Source organism: Schistocerca gregaria, chromosome 2, assembly GCF_023897955.1.
Source record: "Schistocerca gregaria isolate iqSchGreg1 chromosome 2, iqSchGreg1.2, whole genome shotgun sequence".
Lineage (NCBI taxonomy): Eukaryota > Metazoa > Arthropoda > Insecta > Orthoptera > Acrididae > Schistocerca > Schistocerca gregaria.
The window spans coordinates 676380215-676399268 of NC_064921.1; the positions used below are offsets into that span (position 1 = coordinate 676380215).

General features: G+C 37.5%; 2 protein-coding genes across 5 annotated transcripts; one reads left to right on the forward strand and one right to left on the reverse strand.

Annotated features, from left to right (window-relative positions):
- Positions 1-1145: 1145 nt before the first annotated feature.
- LOC126334737 (BAG domain-containing protein Samui-like) lies at positions 1146-13793 on the reverse strand. Of its 3 annotated transcripts, none has more exons than XM_049997282.1 (3): positions 13613-13793; positions 13085-13423; positions 1146-3682 (listed from the first exon to the last, which is right to left on the reverse strand). In XM_049997282.1, the coding sequence occupies exons 2-3, from the start codon at positions 13253-13255 to the stop codon at positions 1592-1594; spliced, it is 2262 nt and encodes a 753-aa protein (XP_049853239.1). In that variant the 5' UTR covers positions 13256-13423; positions 13613-13793; the 3' UTR covers positions 1146-1591. The 3 variants fall into 3 exon arrangements, with proteins under 3 accessions (XP_049853239.1, XP_049853238.1, XP_049853240.1); XM_049997281.1 differs by having other exon boundaries at positions 13560-13622; XM_049997283.1 differs by lacking the exons at positions 13085-13423; positions 13613-13793 and adding an exon at positions 11757-12722.
- A 76-nt stretch (positions 13794-13869) lies between these two features.
- LOC126334739 (zinc finger protein ZFMSA12A-like) lies at positions 13870-17405 on the forward strand. Of its 2 annotated transcripts, none has more exons than XM_049997284.1 (2): positions 13870-14227; positions 14313-17405. In XM_049997284.1, the coding sequence occupies exons 1-2, from the start codon at positions 14189-14191 to the stop codon at positions 16311-16313; spliced, it is 2040 nt and encodes a 679-aa protein (XP_049853241.1). In that variant the 5' UTR covers positions 13870-14188; the 3' UTR covers positions 16314-17405. The 2 variants fall into 2 exon arrangements, with proteins under 2 accessions (XP_049853241.1, XP_049853242.1); XM_049997285.1 differs by having other exon boundaries at positions 13908-14227; positions 14396-17399.
- Positions 17406-19054: the final 1649 nt, after the last annotated feature.

The window sequence follows — 19054 nt, forward strand, 5'->3', positions numbered from 1 at the left end:
CCTTCAGTTTGTCCCCACTTAATGAAATCTATATATAAAACCACTACCCCACCTCTTTTCTTTGACACATTCAATGTAAAAATCTGAAATTTATAAACAGAAGACTAATTTCCAATTACTCTATTTTTTTATATTACTTTGCCAAAACTGGAGCATCCGTGATTGAGATTACAGTTTCCTCAATTATGCCATTGCTGAGAAGATGAAATAAATCACTGTAAACTTTTATTATTAATTATTACAGAGGACTTTTTTTCAAAATTACAATTTGCATTCAGCAAGTGATTCATAATAAGGCTGCAACTATAGGCAAAGTACCTATCTTTCTGAAACTTATGTAAGCAACATTGCTTTTATACAGAAACATGACTACAAACCAGCTTGCAGTATACTGATACACAATAACTTTCATATCACAGTGCCGGAGAACCAAAGGTGAGGGAGGTGGAACACACCATAAGCAAGATGGTAATGTGCTCCTGCACTGTGTGCTAGTAGCGCATCAAATTAACGGTACCTTGCTTATTGTGTGCTCACTTTATTGTAATGGTCGTCACAGTTAAACAGGGTTACAAGCTGCCAATTTGCTATCAATATTTTTATGTCATTACATTTTCACATATTGAACTAGTGCTGCTTGAGATTGGGCAGGGTGAATGTTTAAGTCAATTATATTATCTTTTACTGATACCTCTACCACTATTCTATTTAGAACTTATTTTAGCAAAATAACAGTACTACATTTATGTAGTTGCCGTCTTACATTTTAAACAAATAAAAACAATAATAATAGTTATTCCACCTATTCCGGATTTCGGTTCTGTAAATACTGATGACTACATATAGATTTGCTGATAAAGTCAATAGAACTGTGAATCACTAAATGTGGAGACTATCCACAATGTATTTCCATTTATAAATATGAAAACTTTCCCCTCAAGCAGTGACTGAAAAAATTATGTTAAAGCAATAATCATTTGAAGATTTTTTCCTACTAACAGTGGAGAACAGGTAGTCTGGACCGGGGTGCACAAGTCAATATGCCTGAACTACTGGGTTAATTTATAATGTATTATTATTATTATGCATACTAAACTTCGCCAAGGGAGGATGACGTGGGGAAAACTAATTTCATTACATGTGGATACAAGAATTTTTACTATTTATTTACATTTAAATATTTGTACATATAATTATAAAAGTGCTATAGGCTTATTCAATGCTTCATTTACAGAGAAAATTTATAAGAACAAATATTCATTTCATACATAGTTTAAAAGTTTAGAAATTATCACAGCTCAAAGAAACTGATCCAGTTACAACAAAAAACATCTGACATATCTTTGGCAAGATTATCCACATTATATACATCACTTAAAAGTATAAAGTGATTGAGGACACATTCAGTACCAAGGAACAACTGAAGTAGAAATAAAAACTGGTATCACTCACATCCATGAGACAGCACCAGAAATCAACATAAATAAATCTATACACATTAATGAGAATAATACTTTCCAACATTTTACATGTCTCTGCAGTCTTTATTAAAATACTCTTAAATAAGTTTTTTAAAAAAGTTCTCAAAAAATTAACTTTTTTGTGCTTCTTCTGAACTAGAAATTGTATCTGACTTGCTACTAGAACCTTGTTTAGGAGGTTTTTTGGATGGGGATTTCACTTTTTTACCAGTCTTCTTTTTCTTTGATTCAACTTCTGGTTTTGGATCCTTATCAGAGGTTAGTTCAGAACTGGCATTTTCTTTTGCTGATTCTTGCTGTGTTTCACTCAATTCTTCAGCTTTTGGAGGGATTGTTATTTCCGACCCAGCTGGTATTGGTTCAATTTGCATCACAGATGTCTCATCTACAGTCTTTGGTTCAGCTTCTTTTGAATTCTCTGGTGTATCACTAACATTTTCTTGCACTTCTGTCTCCTTCGCTGTCTGTGGTAAGTGTGGTTCTTTAACATCACCTTCCTTCTGAACTTCCACATCTGTTTTTACTGCCTCATCTTTCTGTGGAAGAGCCTCTGCCTCCATCTGTACCAGACCAGTCTGATTTGATGCAGGTGGTTCTACTTCCATATCACTTTTCTCTACCTTCTCTGAAGGCTTCTCACTTGCAACTTGATTAGTTGATTCAGTCAATGGAGCCTCAGGTGTCACTACCATGTCCATTGTTAGCTGTGTATCAGCTGATTCTCCCTTATGTTCATCATTTTCATTTTTGTTAGTTTCAGTTGCTTCTGCTGAAGGCTGAGATTCACCTTTTGTTTCTATCAGACTTGATTCTGTCTCTGACTGTTGTGTTGGTGCTGAGTGCTCAACATCCATTTTCTCAATATGTTCCTCAGTCTCTTTAACATCTGGCTCCATTTTCTCACCTGCATTTTCCAGCACTGGAGGCTCAGGCGCAACTATGTCAGCCTCCATTTCTTCTGCTGGATTTTCTTCTCTCAGTTCAGTTGTGTCACTATTATCTACTGACTGCATCCCTTCTGTGTCTTCTGAAACTGCATTTTCACTCTGTTCCTCTGGTGCTGGCACCTTCGATTCCAGAATACTGATACATTTCTGTATACTGCGTATTGCTTCCTTGCGTGCCTGCCTCACATTTTCCTTACCCTCCGTATCAATATCATCTAGCTTTAATAAATTCCTTGTTAACATTTCATCAAGGTATATATACTGCTTATCTTTCCTGGAAGTTCCAGCAAAATTTTCCACCATTCTCTGAAGATTTTCCACATCCTTCTGGACAGCTTGGACACGATGAATTGGATCATTAGGCTGTTGAGGCTTTGGCTGCTGAGGCTTCGGTTGTTGTGATGGCTTGGGAATCTCCTTTGGTTGCTGTGATGCTGGCTGCTGCATACTTGGAGCTGAATTCTGTTGAGAAAACATTGTTTCAGGTTTCGAGTGTGGTACATTCTGCTGTGGACGAGTATATTCTGTCCGTGCTGACTGTGGTGGAGAATAAAAACGCTGTTGTGGCTGGAACTGATGATGCGATGTGTACGTCTGTGGCTTTGAAAATGTCTGCTGAGGCTGTGGAGGAATCCTTTGTGAAAACACTTGTTCTGGAGGTGGTTCTTCAGAAGCCAGATTTTTAGGAAGAATAGGTTCGTCTCTCCCTTCAACAAAAATAGGTATATGCCTCACATTGCTAGACGATTGCTGTGGTGACTGCGGTTTCTGAGGTGCAACAGGTGGTTTTCCTGGTGTTATGTTAACTCTGGAAACATATCTTTGAGGCTGAGGTGTTTGCTGAGGTTGATTTTGAGGCTGGGGTGATTGCTGATTTCTAGCATCAGGAGGTGCAGACATGGAACGATGGCCACGATTCCCACCGTCATCTCTACCAACTTCTCCTTGCTGAGGGAAAGGGTTTCTGCCTCTGTTATCCTCTGGCTTTGGAGATGATGTGCCCATTTCACTTTCCACATTGCTGCCACTACTGCTGCTTCTTGCCTGTGTGTGTGGTTCAGCTTCACTTGACCCACGTCTATTCTGTCCCCAGGTGCCAGTATGTGATGGTGATCCACTCATTTCTCCAGCCCAAGGAGGACAACGAAGTTGGTCTGCAAATTCTGGATGTCGCTGTGCCAGATCATCTAGATGGGCACGAATATCCTGTCGTCCACTCCTGGGCATCATGTCGTCGTCAAAAGGAAAGCCGGTCTGAAAGAAGCAACTCATAAATATTTGTAGTACTTAAACATGTGAGCAAATCTTACAGATACCTTGACTAGATTACATTAAGAATAAATCATTGCAAGTTACTAGCAGTGTTCAACAACACTCAACAGACATTACAACTACTTTATCATCAGATATTTAAAAACAATGATTTTTCATAGTTGTCCCCAAAACTATGAAATTTAAGGCTCTGGGCCCTGTTCTGTGTACCTGCAGCCTCTCAGGTGTCACTGATTGTGACATGACACGAGTCCATAACAAACAGTATCTGTTACATGTGTTGTATTCATTACTGATAAGTCTACTTCCCAGCATTTCAAATCACAACTTTAAACAATGATCTGCACTAAGTTTAATTTGGCTTATATTTTCACCCAGAGATTGGAGCATTTAATTCTTTCCAGCTATTGGGGGCATTTGGATGTAACTCTAGTTTGATATACTGCTTGGGAACATGAATGCAGGCATTATCAAGGTTCCAGTTGACACACCTGACCACAAGGGATGAACAATTTGCATCAAGCACTTCATAAACCCTTCACACCTGCATGTGCCATCCAAGAACAAGTAATGGGCTACCTGCTCTATTCCACCATCCCACACTGCTAGGCAGAGATTAGTGGCAGCCTGATCAGGAGATCAACGTACCATGCGTAGGCTGCCATGAACACCACAAACTGCTGCTTTTGGACTGGTACATAACTGGGAAGCATGGATTACTGAGAGTCATACTGTGCTCAGTAATTAAACACAGTTCTGCGATATCCTGGATGAACATCTACAAGTATGGCAGCAACTGGGTGAATGCTCCATTCCTCCAATGTTTAAGAGAGGCACAGATGTGTTACTTCTGGCATCCAATTTTGGGGAACTATTGAGGACAATACTCATCCCACATGGCACATGTGCCTACAAACACCTGCATGAAAAGACAATCCTTTGGCCCAGACCTGTCCCAAACAGAATGTGTGATATCAGCTCGGACACTAACTCTGTCCCAGTGCCAGTATTCTGGATATCAAGGGCTAGTTAAAATTATTGGAGGCAGGCTTGCCTTGGTAGAGGCTAAATGACTCATGACACCCTTGTCAACAAAATCATTACAGTTAGGCAAGGAAGACCACAAGAGAAAGGGGTGGAGGATGCAACATCACAGTGATAAGTGGCCACATACTACCCCAGTTCTTTGACACAATTTTGTAATCACCAAAATAATATAATCACATACCCTCACAATCTGAAGTTTTCTTTCATTTTCTCCTCTCCTTATGGGTGCTACACTTTTCTTGTGGGACTGGGTATTTTGTTCACATTTTTCTCTATACAGAGAAATATATTGAAGATACTACTGGTAAAATATGCATTCTATTTTCTTTTGTCCCACTACCTTTCTGGTCACAGTTCCTCTGACTAGAACATCTGCACTTCCTAAGACATTGTGTAAGTAAATTCATTTCACCATTTTACACAGAATGTGATATGACATGTAAAATAGATATACAATCAAACAATGTGCAATAGTTATCAGGTATCTGAAGTCAGTCTGAGGGCTTGTAGGCTATTTAGAGTGTACCTTGGTTTAAAACTTTCACATGGCATTTGTTTCTTTCTTCAAAGATTAAGAAAGGCACAAGCAGAAAAGTTAAAATGTTCAGACTGAGGTAAGTAGAATATAGCCTCTTGCTAAACCAAGCACACCATCTCCATTTCCTCTCAAACATTGACAACACAATCATCTGCTACTGGGAGCTCTGTACTCACCTCCATTATTTCACACAGGCCCATCCGACTCCCTATCAAGATGTCTAACGCATACTTTTGATTTATATCGTGAGGAACCAATACATTACTGAAATCCTGATAATTTTATCTGCAGGATTTGGCCAGTAAGTACAGGTCAGGTCTTTGTGTAAAATTCTTGAGCCAAACTTACAAGATCACATGGCAACTGGATTTTTGTATTTATGGTGCATGAAGTTCAGAACAAATATCAATCCACCAAAACAGTTACATGAAACTCCCCAAAATTCTCAAGAAAATAGACTTTGATGTTTTCCGAAACCTGGAATTCCCTCAACTCAGGTCAATTTTCTGAAGAACATTGTGGGTCTGTGGTAGAATGCTCACTCACTATATGAGTGTACTGAGTTTCATTCTCAAATGTTCCGTATTTTAAAGAAAAAGGCATGTTCAACAAGCATTATGATGAAATGCAAAATACATAAAGAGGGAAAAAATTAATTTTTAATGGTTTTGAATTCAAACAACCCTTAATAACATTCTTTTACAAAAGATCAGTATTTTGGCAATGAAAACTGGATTTTCATGTGCAATACACAATTGTAACTACAATTGTGTGCATTTTCATAAATAAGACAATTAGATAAGTGATAATTGGCATATATCTCATGAATTCTATTTTAAATGATGTTGGTATTCAAATTTAATGGAAAAAAGAAAAAAAATAACTGAAATAAGTCTAACTAGCAATCTTAAGTCTTAAGCACTGTCCACATATCATTGATGTATTTTACATATCACAGAAATACTCTTAGAACATCCATTTATGAGTTATATCCAGGAATCAAACCCACATCCCCATATGGCATGTTAACTTTCTACCACAGGACAACTTGGACTTTGATTTTGGGGATTAAAGACACTTGGAAATGTCTATTTTCTCAAAAATTCTTTTAGAGTTGCATCAAATTGTTTTGGCGCGCGCCCACACACACACACACACACACACACACACACACACACACACACACACACACACACACACACACACACACCATAATTACAAAAATTAAATTTCTGAGTGCACTACTACTTAGTACCAATGCCCCAGATGAAATTCCAAGACTTCCCATAGTGTTATGGTGTGTGTGTGTGTGTGTGTGTGTGTGTGTGTGTGTGTGTGTGTGTGTGTGTGTGTGTGTGTGTGTGTGTGTGTCACTCGCCAGTCACCCAAATGGCATTAATCAGGTCATGAACCAGAACAATATATATAGCACCAAAAATATGAAACATCTAGTGCAGCAATATTTCAGTTTCTTTTCATTCCATTAAATTTATTGATAATTCTGTAAACACAGGGTCTGTAAACAAGTAAAACATATTCCTAAGAGGGTAACAAAAACATTTAATGTTCCACAAAATGATCTGACATTTCTTACATTTTGTCACACGATACTTCAATGGCACTTTAACATGTTGTATACGTAAAGTAAGCAGAAAGGAGAGTGCACTCACAGTAACTTACTAAAAGTCATGTAGGAAAAAATTTAGATTAAGCCAACATCCATCTTGTCAAAATTTCAACCAGTTCCACCATGAATCACTAAAGCGAAGCCATTAAAAACCTCAACATTTCTCTGAGTCATTATTTAGAATTCTAACTGTTATCCAGTCAGTCACTGTCTAATTAGTTGGACAGATGTGAGGCAAGACCCGTTATTTTGAGCTTTAGTTACAGTCTAATGTGTTATATTTGCCACAAATTTGGAAGACACAGTATATGTTTCCAGAAGTAACGAATTGCATTCACAAGCTGACATACATACTATCATGTACGCAGTTTGAGGCTGGGGAGCACAATGACAGGGTTATTTAATTTCATGAGCAACCATGACACATTAACAAGTCCTTGATGCCTTAGCTAAACAGTAAAGTGGTCCCTACATTACCTGTTGCAGACGCTACTACTTAATCTTTTTTTTATATGGGAAACAATTCTAACAACATAAATGGATGAAATACTAACAGAAAGTTTGTACTGCTCATTTTTTATTAAACCTCTATGTCCTATTACCAGTGAAATCTTTCAGCAAGCTATAGACAAGTCTGCTATAGCTTTAATGATTCATCCCAGGAAAATCTGAAGCAACTTCAGGAAGCCACAGAAAACTAAAATGAAGGTGTCTGGGCAGAGATTTGACTGTACATACAACAAGTATTTCAATGCTACCAACTAGCAGACTGGCATCCCTGGTCACACACTCACCTGTATTTTAACTAAGTATTGGTATCCCAAACATGTTGGTTTTGAGTAGGAAAGTTCGAACATACCATAAACTCAAAAATATCTAACCACAATGGGAATATGGGATTTTCACTGGATATAAAATACAATTATGGAATGGGGCAGGGGCAGAGGGGAGGGGGATTTAACATTTGATGTCTATAGGCTTTGTCAACACAGCAAAACTATCTTCCAACCACACCTACCCTACAGGTCAGCCTGTCCCTCAACATCCACATATTTTAAAAACAACCTATGACAACTTCACTGACCATAACAGAACATATTCATCAATACCTTTAATACACCCTGACAGCACCAATTAACCTACTTTAATATTTTTCTATTAAAATCCTTATGAATGTTCAATGCTTTCAAATGAACAAATATTTTAGAATGCAATGAATGTTAATAAGCAGCTTACAACATTCTGAGACAGTATGTTCAGGATGTGAGACAGTACTGTTGCAGTAGACATTTCATAAAATGGCAACATCCCCCTACAACACCCAATTGGAGCAGTATTCAACACAAATTAAATTACTACTGCACAATAAAAAATGTGCCTGTTCATTAATTTAACTAACATAATGAATAATACACAATAAGGTTTCTGAATAATTCCTTTTATGCCACTTAAGTCTAATAAAATCCTTTAGAATAATCTTTCAATATAATGTGATCATTTCTTCATTCCAGATGCTACTTATAACTTTTGCTGAAAATAGAAGCTGTCCCACAAAACTGCTTAAGTGCTTAGAATGCACATAATTTTGAGATACTGCAGACAACACTACACACAAAAGGGCATTTCCCCTTTTATAAACCCATTCATTCACTAGCAAGTGTGTTCAATTACTTTTTCCAACACCTTTGAACTTTTTTGCTCACACTACAAACTTATAAAAGCTTGCAATAACATTTCTTGTGCTACAGAGTTTAACTGTTAACTGCACTACACTCAGAACTTATGGGAACATAACAGATCTGCAACCATACTTCATTGTGTCCCTGAGAAGCACAACTTCACTGGGTAACATTGCGTTACAGGCTATTTGGACATTTTATCAATAAGAGACAATAGTTTTTATCAACTATGCCAAAAATTATCAGATACACTGAATGACAACACTTTCCATCAATCTGTATTACTACCAATGATTGCTTCTCTATGTTCACTATGAAAAACAGTTATATAGAGGACCAACCTGACAAGTATTCCCTTTAATTGCCCAGAATGTTCTCCAAACCAATTGCGAAAAATCGTGGCACAATGACAGTGCATTCTCATCCATAAAAATTCCATCTTTGTTTGAGAACATTTAAGTCTATGAAGGGTTGCAAATGGTCAATGATTGGCGAAAGTGGACCAGAGGACCAGTTCATTCCACGTAAACACAGTGCGCACAATTATGGAGCTACCACCAGTTTGCACAGCATCTCATGACAACCGGGATCGATGTCTTCGCAGGGTCTGTGCCACACTAATCCTACCATCAGTTCTCACCAACTGAAATCTTGACTAATCAGACCAGGCCACCATTTTCCAGTTGTCTAGGGTCCTAATAATATGGCCACAAGTCCAGGATAGGCACTGCAGGTGATATGCTGGTAGCACAGGCAATCACATCAATCGTTTGGTGCCACAGCCCATTAATGGCAAATTTCACCACTGCCCTGATGGTTACACTTATATGTTCCACATTTATTTCTGTGGTTATTCCAAGCAGTGTTGTTGGTCTGTTAGTAATGGTAACTAGAGAAATACTGCTGCGCTCTGTCACGTGAATGCCATTGGCCATTGCATTGTCCATAACAAGAGGTAATACCTAAAATTCGGTATGCTTGACACACACTAACCACCTCAGATCTTAGAATATTGAATCCCATAACGATTTCGGAAATGGAATGTCCTGTATATCCAGCTACATCTACCTTCTGCGTTCAAAGTCTGAAGTCAATTCGTGTGGCCATAATCAAGTCTGACACTTTTTTATGATTACCCAAGTACAAATGAACTCTCCGCCAATGCACTTCCCTTTTATACCTCACGTAAGCGATATTACCATCACCTCTATATGTGCATATCGCCGTCACATGTCTTGCCACATCAGTGTATGTAGAGTGTATGCACTTAATATGAATCCAATTACTTCAATGTGTAATGGTAAGACTGTTACTAACCAGAAGGTACTTTCAGGGAGTACAATTGCAAGTGGTAATTCCCAGTCTTCTTTCAGACTTATCCACACATTTATAGGAGAATTTACAATTTAATGTGGCATCTGTACAAGAATGCAAATTGTCATAACTTTACATTAACAATTCAATGCTGCAGTTGAAACAACTGGCAATCAAATTCCATACCTCTGGATTGATAGCCTTACTTCTACTAGCCAATCTGTCACATTTGTCAATAATGTTTTTACAGGATTTCTGAATTTACCTGGTAGTTTTAAGCATCCATGAACAACAATTGTCAAATTGTAAGCAGACATTGCTAATGATGTAGACCTTCTGGTTAGGCTCCACATTTATCTGTCCTCACAATTTTATATTTCATATTGGCATTTGTTTGTGTGGGAGTGGAGATTGGTCAAAGGCCTTAATACACTGAAACATCATATAGCAAAATGTTTCAAGTGTGTCATGAGCAGTAGAAAATCATCCTAGAAGCACCTCATTAAGACTAAAAGTACTCTAGCGACCAGGGTGGCTACTCAAATTTGAGGAAAAAATTTTATATAAAAATTCCTCAGAATTCCAAGAGTCAAGAGGAAGATGGTCTCAAGAAGCTCGCAATAAATTAATGGTGAAGGGAATGGGGGGGGGGGGGGGGGCACAACATACCACAATGACTTTTCTTCCCTCACAGCTGAGGTATGTAAGCAGTAGTTTAACAGCAGTTTTTAAAACATCAGTAATTTTTATGGAATAATATTCATATAATTAACACATGCTGAAATATTAAGTATTTTAAAATTCGTGATTTATAATACTCAATAAAATTTAATTTCTTTCCTGGCTTAAAAACCACAGAATTCCCTGAGAAGTCCAGGTTTTCCATAAGAATCGTGCTGCCCTGGCTATTGCAGCTTATACTCTTAACTCAAATGACTCAATAAACTCAATCTCAAGATGAAATCTGGGCATTCCTACAATGCAATATGGAGAAAAAGAAATTCCATGCCATTTCAGTAGGCTGTAACACCTTACATGTTGCAAACAGTAAAAACTTGTGTCGTATATACCAATAACTTGCTTTCATTGTTTTAAATGGGGGTAAATTCCTTCTTTTTAGCAAGTGGACTTCCCAGTTCTGCTAGAAGGTTTAAATACATTAACCATAATGTAGACAGTACTTTGCTGAGAAACTTGAGCCTTTGATAAGTAAGTTATCAACATTGTTTCCTTTCATGAAGCACAATGCTAAGAAAAAAAAAAAAGCAAATGAGTGGCGAGTCCTTTTCAGCTACTCAAACTGCACTCAACTTTCCATGTCATTTTGCCATTCTTTGACAATGTTGTAGACAGTACATTACTGTTACTTTGGATCTTCAGTTCAGAAAAGTGTTACGCCCTATAACATCATGTGAATTGGTCTCAACATACTGGACCAAATTAGCTCAAAACAATTTTCAAGCTATTTGAATCTTACCCAATTTTCCATGTACACAAATTTTAACAATCTTTGTAACATAACATGTAACAACGTTTATTTCAACATATGATTATACCTACGCAGCACAATTCATTATAATTAGAACCACGATTTCACCTAACCGAACTACAACTGTTGTATGTTTGCTAATCCTAGGTCACTTGCCCCTTTGATGTATAATTGCACCACAGCGTTTCAATTTCCTCCTTAACCTACCACACACACACACACACACACACACACGCACACACACACACAAGCCGATAGTACAAGGGAAAAAAGATCTCTCATTGAATCTTGCTGTTCAAAAATAACGACCGGTGATAGCCAGAAAAGTGAAACGAACAAGAAACTTGTTATTTTTACCTCACCTGCATGTAAGTAACAGGCCCACGAGAACTCTGCGATTCCATCTTTATACCAACAGAGCACACGTTTAATACACCACTCCAGTATCCGTAACGCTACTGCGACGACCGCAAGGCAAACCGGACTTAAATACAAGGGCTGCTGACTCAGCAGCCACGGCCATTTGGGGCTATTTCAGTTGAACGATGCGCCAACTACGTCACAAGCAAAGTCTGTGGGTGTGATACGTGAATAGCTTGCCCTCCCCACACGTGTTTAAGCCTGGAATATTCCCCAACCCCCAACAATCTCTGAACCAACTGACCAAAACATAACTACTAGTAATGCAAATCACCACAAAAATGTACACAAACCAGACATACATCTGAAGCAGCGAGGTCGGCCTGAAACTCAACATTTCCTTCCCAAAGTGTCATGCCATACTTACAAGAGAACCCTAATATTGTATCGCTGATTCTGATAATGCCCCGTGAATTATTATCCTACGTTGACTACTGTCAACGTATCTATAACAACAATTTCTTTCCTTTGACAAAAAGGTACACTAATAATTTTTTCTTTCTAGAGCGTCTCTTCAACCAAAACAGGCAGAAAACTTATCAGGTCTCCCGTAAATCACCTGTGCGTAACACACCGTACGTGAAAACGGAAACTAAATTTCACCGAATGTCACACGATCTCGCTTGACTAAACGTAGCCCTACTACTAACAAGGTTTTTTTTTATGCCTAAGTCTGCACACCAGGATATAAAAAAACTCCATGATATATTTACAATTTGTCTCTGCAAAACCGATATCTAACAGCACCAACATTCTGGAAAAGTCCATGTCACAACAAAACATTTGCAAAAGACATGCGGTTTACATCCACGGCAACTCAACGAACTCCCTCATTCCTTAGTGTTGACGTTTATCACTATAACTGCGATAATTCCAGTACAAGTTCTAGCGGAGCGGAAAAAAAAAGATTTGCAACTGACATTTTTTTTCCGGGTTGTGTAGCACCGAAGTGTTACTATGTGGTATCAAATAGTTATTTCCGCAGAATGTTTCTGAATATACTGAAGAGCAACACTGCCGGCTACATCACAAAACAAGAAAGTGGAATTACGCCAGTCGTTAAATCCATATAACCCATATAATGCACTTTTAGTATTAAAACCTATATAACGCTTACTTGAATATACGGTTACCTTAACTTTGCAAATGGGGTCACACTTACTTTACGCCAACCTCCTTTAAAGTTAAGTAGGTAAACAAATTGTGATTGAACACACGGTATCTTATAAACAATATTTGTTGATACAGTTGTTGATATAAGCAAACTTACCCTAGAAGAGAAAGATCCCGACGGGTGAACAGATCCCCAATTAGGAGCAGTATCAAAGAACATCTTCCGCTCTTGGTCAATATGATTTTTTAATTCGTTGATTAAATCATCACCAGATTTACCACGAAGCCGTTCACTGAGTCTCGGTTTGTCACGAAACGAAAATGACATACTAAGAGATACCTTGGCGAGGCTGAATATATACACTCAGATCTGCCACCCACAAACCACCAGAACATTCTCCCACGACAAGCTCGAATCCACCAATAAGCGACGCGGTACGGTGCATCTCGTGTCGAAACGTACGATAATCGATGCTTGAGAACAGTAGCGTAGTTTCTAGAAACATCGAGATCTTTCAGATGTTCGAAACCCAAACTAGTACAATAACATGAAAATATATCACATTTTCCTAAAGTAAATAAAACCATTGAATTTCGTAAATCAAAATGCGGTTGTAAATCATTTCTCTTACCCAATAACGTAACACTTTGTAATAACTTTGAATTGATCTAAATGTTTACCAACCTGTGAATAAAGCCAGCGTAATTTATTTTTTCAAAAATAAGAGAATGTTAAACGTTTTGCTACCTGAGATTGTGTTACTAACAGATCTGCTCATGACATATGTGAAGTATATGCTAAACTATGTTTTCTAAAAAAAATAAAGATGCTTAATTACATTCGTCAGATTTTTTTTATATACTACACAAAACTTTTGTTCGAGATTTTTTATTATTTTCTACTCTGGAATGTATAGAATGCATTGTTGTTGTATCTATGGAATCTTCGTAGTAAAATATCTTCAGAGTACCTTAGCAACTGGTGAGAAACAATGAAAAAAATGAGCGCGTAATTTGTTTTCGTAAAGTCTAAAATTTCAGTGCGTGGTAAAGATAAATTCTTGTTCAATTTTGTATGTGCTACTTCCAGTTATTTTTTTGCTTGTACCGCGTAAAACCTCTATCACTACGGTATTATTATCGTTGAAAGTAAATACGTCGTTTCATTCGAAAACTTAAGACTCGGCGTAATTAATTAGCCTTATAAATGTGGTAACTTGATTTATCATTGCGAATAATTGAATGAAACTACAGACTTTTCATGGAGGCGGCCCCTCACAGGGACTGTAGATATAGTAAGGTACTATTTCATATATTTAATGTAGGTGCTGTTGTGAAACTATCACTCAAATCTAATACCTGCGTAAATTATATTTCCTTCATAGATGCCTCTATTGAAAGGAACGACAGCAAATTATATTTGTCATATTTGTCGGCAATCTCATGAAAATCTCATAACTCTTCACAGGCACCATGTGTCTGCTCATACCTCAGAGGAACTTTCCTTCGCCATGATTGCTTTAAATGGTTGGACATTTACGAGCAGTGACGGAAAAGTGATTGAAGGTAGTGTAGATTCTGCAACTCACGACGGAATATGTGGTGAAAATGACTCCACGGCGACGGAAACGGTGAAACAATCCGACGAATGTCTATCAGACATTTCATTACCAGCGACGTCCTTGACTGATGACGGTCCAGTCAATTTAGTTCCTTTCTACAACGAAAACTCTCCTTTTAAATTATCAGATGTACCATTGGATATGAGCATTTTACATGACAGTGGTAGCCTTAGTGAAAGAAGTGTGAAGCCAGCAAAGAGTGCACAGCCACTGTATAGTGGCAATAATTTAAATGTACCTGTGATGCTTCAAGACAAACAAAGGACTGCTATAAGTGGTACAAATGAACAATGTGATCACTCAGCTTCTGCAGTCTCGAGTGATGATTTCAGTGGTTCTGAAACTGAGACTGATATAGAGGTTAATGGAAGTGGACGATTATTCGATAGTGACTATGATATCAAGATAGATATTTTTGATGAATATGAAGACCTAGAAATAGAGGAAGGTAGCAGACCTCTTAGCCCAACCAGAAATGAGGATAGTATCAACAATTTGACAGTTGCTGAAAATACCAGTATGGAATGCAGTAGTAGATGCGTTTTAGCAGTGGCAAGTTCCCAGAAGAAAGTGGTTAAGAAAGAATGCATAAATGACTCTTTAGCTTGTGTTACAGAAGACCTGAATAATACTTTTGAAAATGAAATTATGCCCTGTACAAGTGATAAGAATTGCACATTAGCGTGTACAGATACACATTCTCACAAAAATAACCAGTCTGTATTTGATGACACAAACAAAGTGAGTGATAAATGCAGTGAGATTACAGCCTCAGATCACAATGTTGTGGAGTTTTCAAAAACACTTACCTGCAGTGCAGAGTACAATGATTCACCTGATTTGGTTAACAGTGTGGACTGTCACAAGGGAAACTGTACTCTACAAGAGGTATTTGTACCTTTGGTAGAAACTGGCAGTGCAGAATACAGGCACGGTATCTGTGGTACTGCTGTAACAAACATGTCAACTGTTGATGAACTGAGCTCCCTGCACAGAAATTCAAGCCCCCTATGTAAAATATCTGAAAAGGAAGAACTCTTAGAAAACAGCAAAATTTATTGTGGGATTAAATCTGTCTGTAATCCAGCACCTAAAATGAAAATTGAAAGACTTGATTCAAATAGTCTCACTGTTTGTACTTCTGCTTCAGAAATTATTTCCAGCCAAATAATCAGAAAAGACACTGTTCCAGTTTACAGGTGTGCAATTACATGTGTTACGCGCTCAGGTGGTTTCTTTAAAGCAAAAGTTGATCCAGGTCCTTTGAAAGATGCAACCATTAGTAAAGTAGCAGAAAGGCGTTTCTTTTGTGAATCTTGTGGTAAGGGTTATAAGAAGAAATCACATCTCGAAAGGCATTTGCGAGCTCATACTGGAGAGCGCCCATTTCAGTGTTCGTACTGTACCAAACGATTTGCTGTAAGATCGATATTGAAACAGCATGTCCGCATCCATACCGGTGAGAAACCATACTGTTGTTCAGTTTGCCTACAGCGCTTTCCCCAAAAATCTGGCTTGATGACACATATGATGCTCCACACTGGGAAACCATTCAAATGTGATCTGTGTGAGAAATCATTTGTGTCAAACCACAAGCTGTTGCAACATTTAAAATCACATGAAAGCCAAAATATTTATTCCTGCTCAGAGTGCAAAACAAAGTTTTTCACAGAAGGAGCATTGCGGGAACATGGGAAGATACACAGTGAAGCAAAGCTTGAGCGTCCTGCATGGCAAGTGGATTTTTTGCAAAAAGATTTCTGATTTGTTGAAGCATCTGTAACATAACCTGACTGAATTTGTTTGTTTCTAGTGTTTTATGTGTGATGTGTGTTCAAAACAATGGTAAGGTCATAAAATTTATATTAGGCCTATTATTTGTTAAAAATGTGTCATTTTTGTATATCTAATGAAATGTTACTATCTACTACTCTGTTTCTGATTGCTCGGGAACATGTGCACTATGCAGCAGTGAGTTGTTTACTTTCAGTATTGTCTTTCGCAGTTTGTTATATGGTATTGATTTTAGGGAATCTGCTTGGTTGCATTTACTTTGTAAAATATGTTTTTGCCCTTTTACATTTATTTTCTTTTTAATATTTTGAATATGTTATTTTGTTGCAGATGTGTATCACAATTGTTTTCTTATTTATCTTCTGCGTTAATACTATAGTGATGTCTATGTTAAACATCTTTGAAACCTAGAAAAGAAATATAAAATTAAATTTCTGAATGTGAACCAACTGAGTGGTAGTTGTCTTCAAAATGAGTCTGTATTGTGATATGTATTGTATATTGTTTTTTTAAACCAAGCAGTGTGTCTACGTGAGATCTGTGGACCAATTCATATCTTAGATATGTTTGTTACACATGAAACTTGTTCATGTATTCTTTAATGAAAAATGTGATTTTTCTTAACTGTGATCATTATTGTGCGAAGATGTTATTCTTATTGTAAATGTATTTTTTGAAAACCTCTTTATCAGTTCTTCGCATCTTAATAAAGCAGGTAGCTGACTTTCGTATGTACGCAAAATATTTACCACTACCCCCCCCCCCCCCCCCCCCCCAAGTCCCACAGCTGGCTTGCCAACCATTTTGTGTGTGTGTGTGTGTGTGTGTGCGCGCCCAGGGGAAGGAAGTTCCTTCACACCTTCTTCCATCTGGAAGTATGATGAATATTATGTGTGCATGATTGATTAATTTGTCCTTAGATGTTTTTGCATAATGATTTTCTACTTGTCAAATAATTATAGAAATAGTGGCATGTAATAACAAGCATATTTGTCTTAGATACTAACTTAACTGAAACAAGTTACATCCATATTTACAATAAAAGCTACATTACACCACTAATCTATTTTCACTTTATCACTGTTCTTTGCTTGCCAGTGTTCCTTCAGCAAGATCCAGTATATATTAATGTGTCAAAAACAGAAAAACAACAGCAGAAATCCTCTTGTGTAAATTATACAGTAAAATCTAGTCTTCTGCTATCTGTATGAAAATAAATGTGGAAAAATATGCTGGGGATTTGCATAAGTGTTGTGACAACATTTTCAGAAGAAAGAAGAAATGTTTTTTATGATTATTATTATTATTATTTTATTTTGCTCATTCTATCACTTGATATCAAATGGTGTTTCATTGTGAAGTATGATTTTAATGTGGCCCAGGTCTGTAAGTGGGTTTACCTTGTATTCATTACGTGTGTGTGTGTGTGTGTGTGTGTGAGTGTAGGGAAGATGCTGTAATTATACGTAACTTTGTAAACTGGGGTTTGCAGCACGGCTGTGGAGAGTTATGGTATATAAGTTAAATCTCTCACTTCAAACCATTTGTTGGTTTTACTCCAAAATAGTATTCTACAAGTGTCAAGAGAAGATCTATATTCAGGAAATGCCAAAAGGTTTTATATGTGGGTGGGGGGGGGGGGGGGAGGAGGGGGAAGCATTTTTTGTGTTACGCTGTTGCAGTCTTTGAATGTCAGCAATGGAGTATGAGCATTATGAAAAATTTGATTTTAATTGATCCCATAAGTTACCATTTCTACATTTTACATCTGTGTTCTTGTAACATAGGACATGTCATTATGCTTACATTCTAGACAATGAGTATATAATAGGTTACACAGTAAAAACATATAATAGATTACACAGTATATGCATTTTTTGTTGTGGTTTTCAGTCCTGAGACTGGTTTGATGCAGCTCTCCATGCTACCCTATCCTGTGCAAGCTTCTTCATCTCCCAGTACTTACTGCATCCTACATCCTTCTGAATCTGCTTAGTGTATTCATCTCTTTGTCTCCCTCTATGATTTTTACCCTCCACGCTGCCCTCCAACGCTAAATTTGTGATCCCTTGATGCCTCAGAACATGTCCTACCAACTGATCCCTTCTTCTTGTCAAGTTGTGCCACAAACTCCTCTTCTCCCCAATTCTATTCAATACCTCCATTAGTTATGTGATCTACCCATCTAATCATCAGCATTCTTCTGTAACACCACGTTTGGAAAGCTTCTATTCTTTTCTTGTCCAAACTATTTATCGTCCATGTTTCACTTCCATACATGGCTGCACTCTGTACAAATACTTTCAGAAACAACTTCCTGACACTTAAATCTATACTCAGTGTTAACAAACTACTCTTCTTCAGAAACGCATTCCTTGCCATTGCCGGTCTACATTTTGTATCTCCTCTACTTCGACCATCATCAGTTATTTTGCTCCCTAAATAGCAAAACTCCATTACTACTTTAAGTGTCTCATTTCCTAATCTAATTCCCTCAGCACCACCCGACTTAATTTGACTACATTCCATTATCCTCATTTTGCTTTTGTTGATATTCATCTTATATCCTCCTTTCAAGACACTGTCCATTCGATTCAACTGCTCTTCCAAGTCCTTTGCTGTCTCGGACAGAATTACAATGTCATTGGCGAACCTCAAAGTTTTTATTTCTTCTCCATGGATTTTAATAGCTACTCCAAATTCTTCTTTTG

Coding starts and splice junctions, on each gene's coding strand:
- LOC126334737 (XM_049997282.1), bottom strand. CDS start 13,255: ATGTCATTTTCGTTTCGTGACAAACCGAGACTCAGTGAACGGCTTCGT. Junction 3,683..13,084: donor CGGGATCTTTCTCTTCTAGG/GTAAGTTTGCTT, acceptor TGCTTCTTTCAG/ACCGGCTTTCCTTTTGACGA.
- LOC126334739 (XM_049997284.1), top strand. CDS start 14,189: ATGGAGGCGGCCCCTCACAGGGACTGTAGATATAGTAAG. Junction 14,228..14,312: donor GGGACTGTAGATATAGTAAG/GTACTATTTCAT, acceptor TTTCCTTCATAG/ATGCCTCTATTGAAAGGAAC.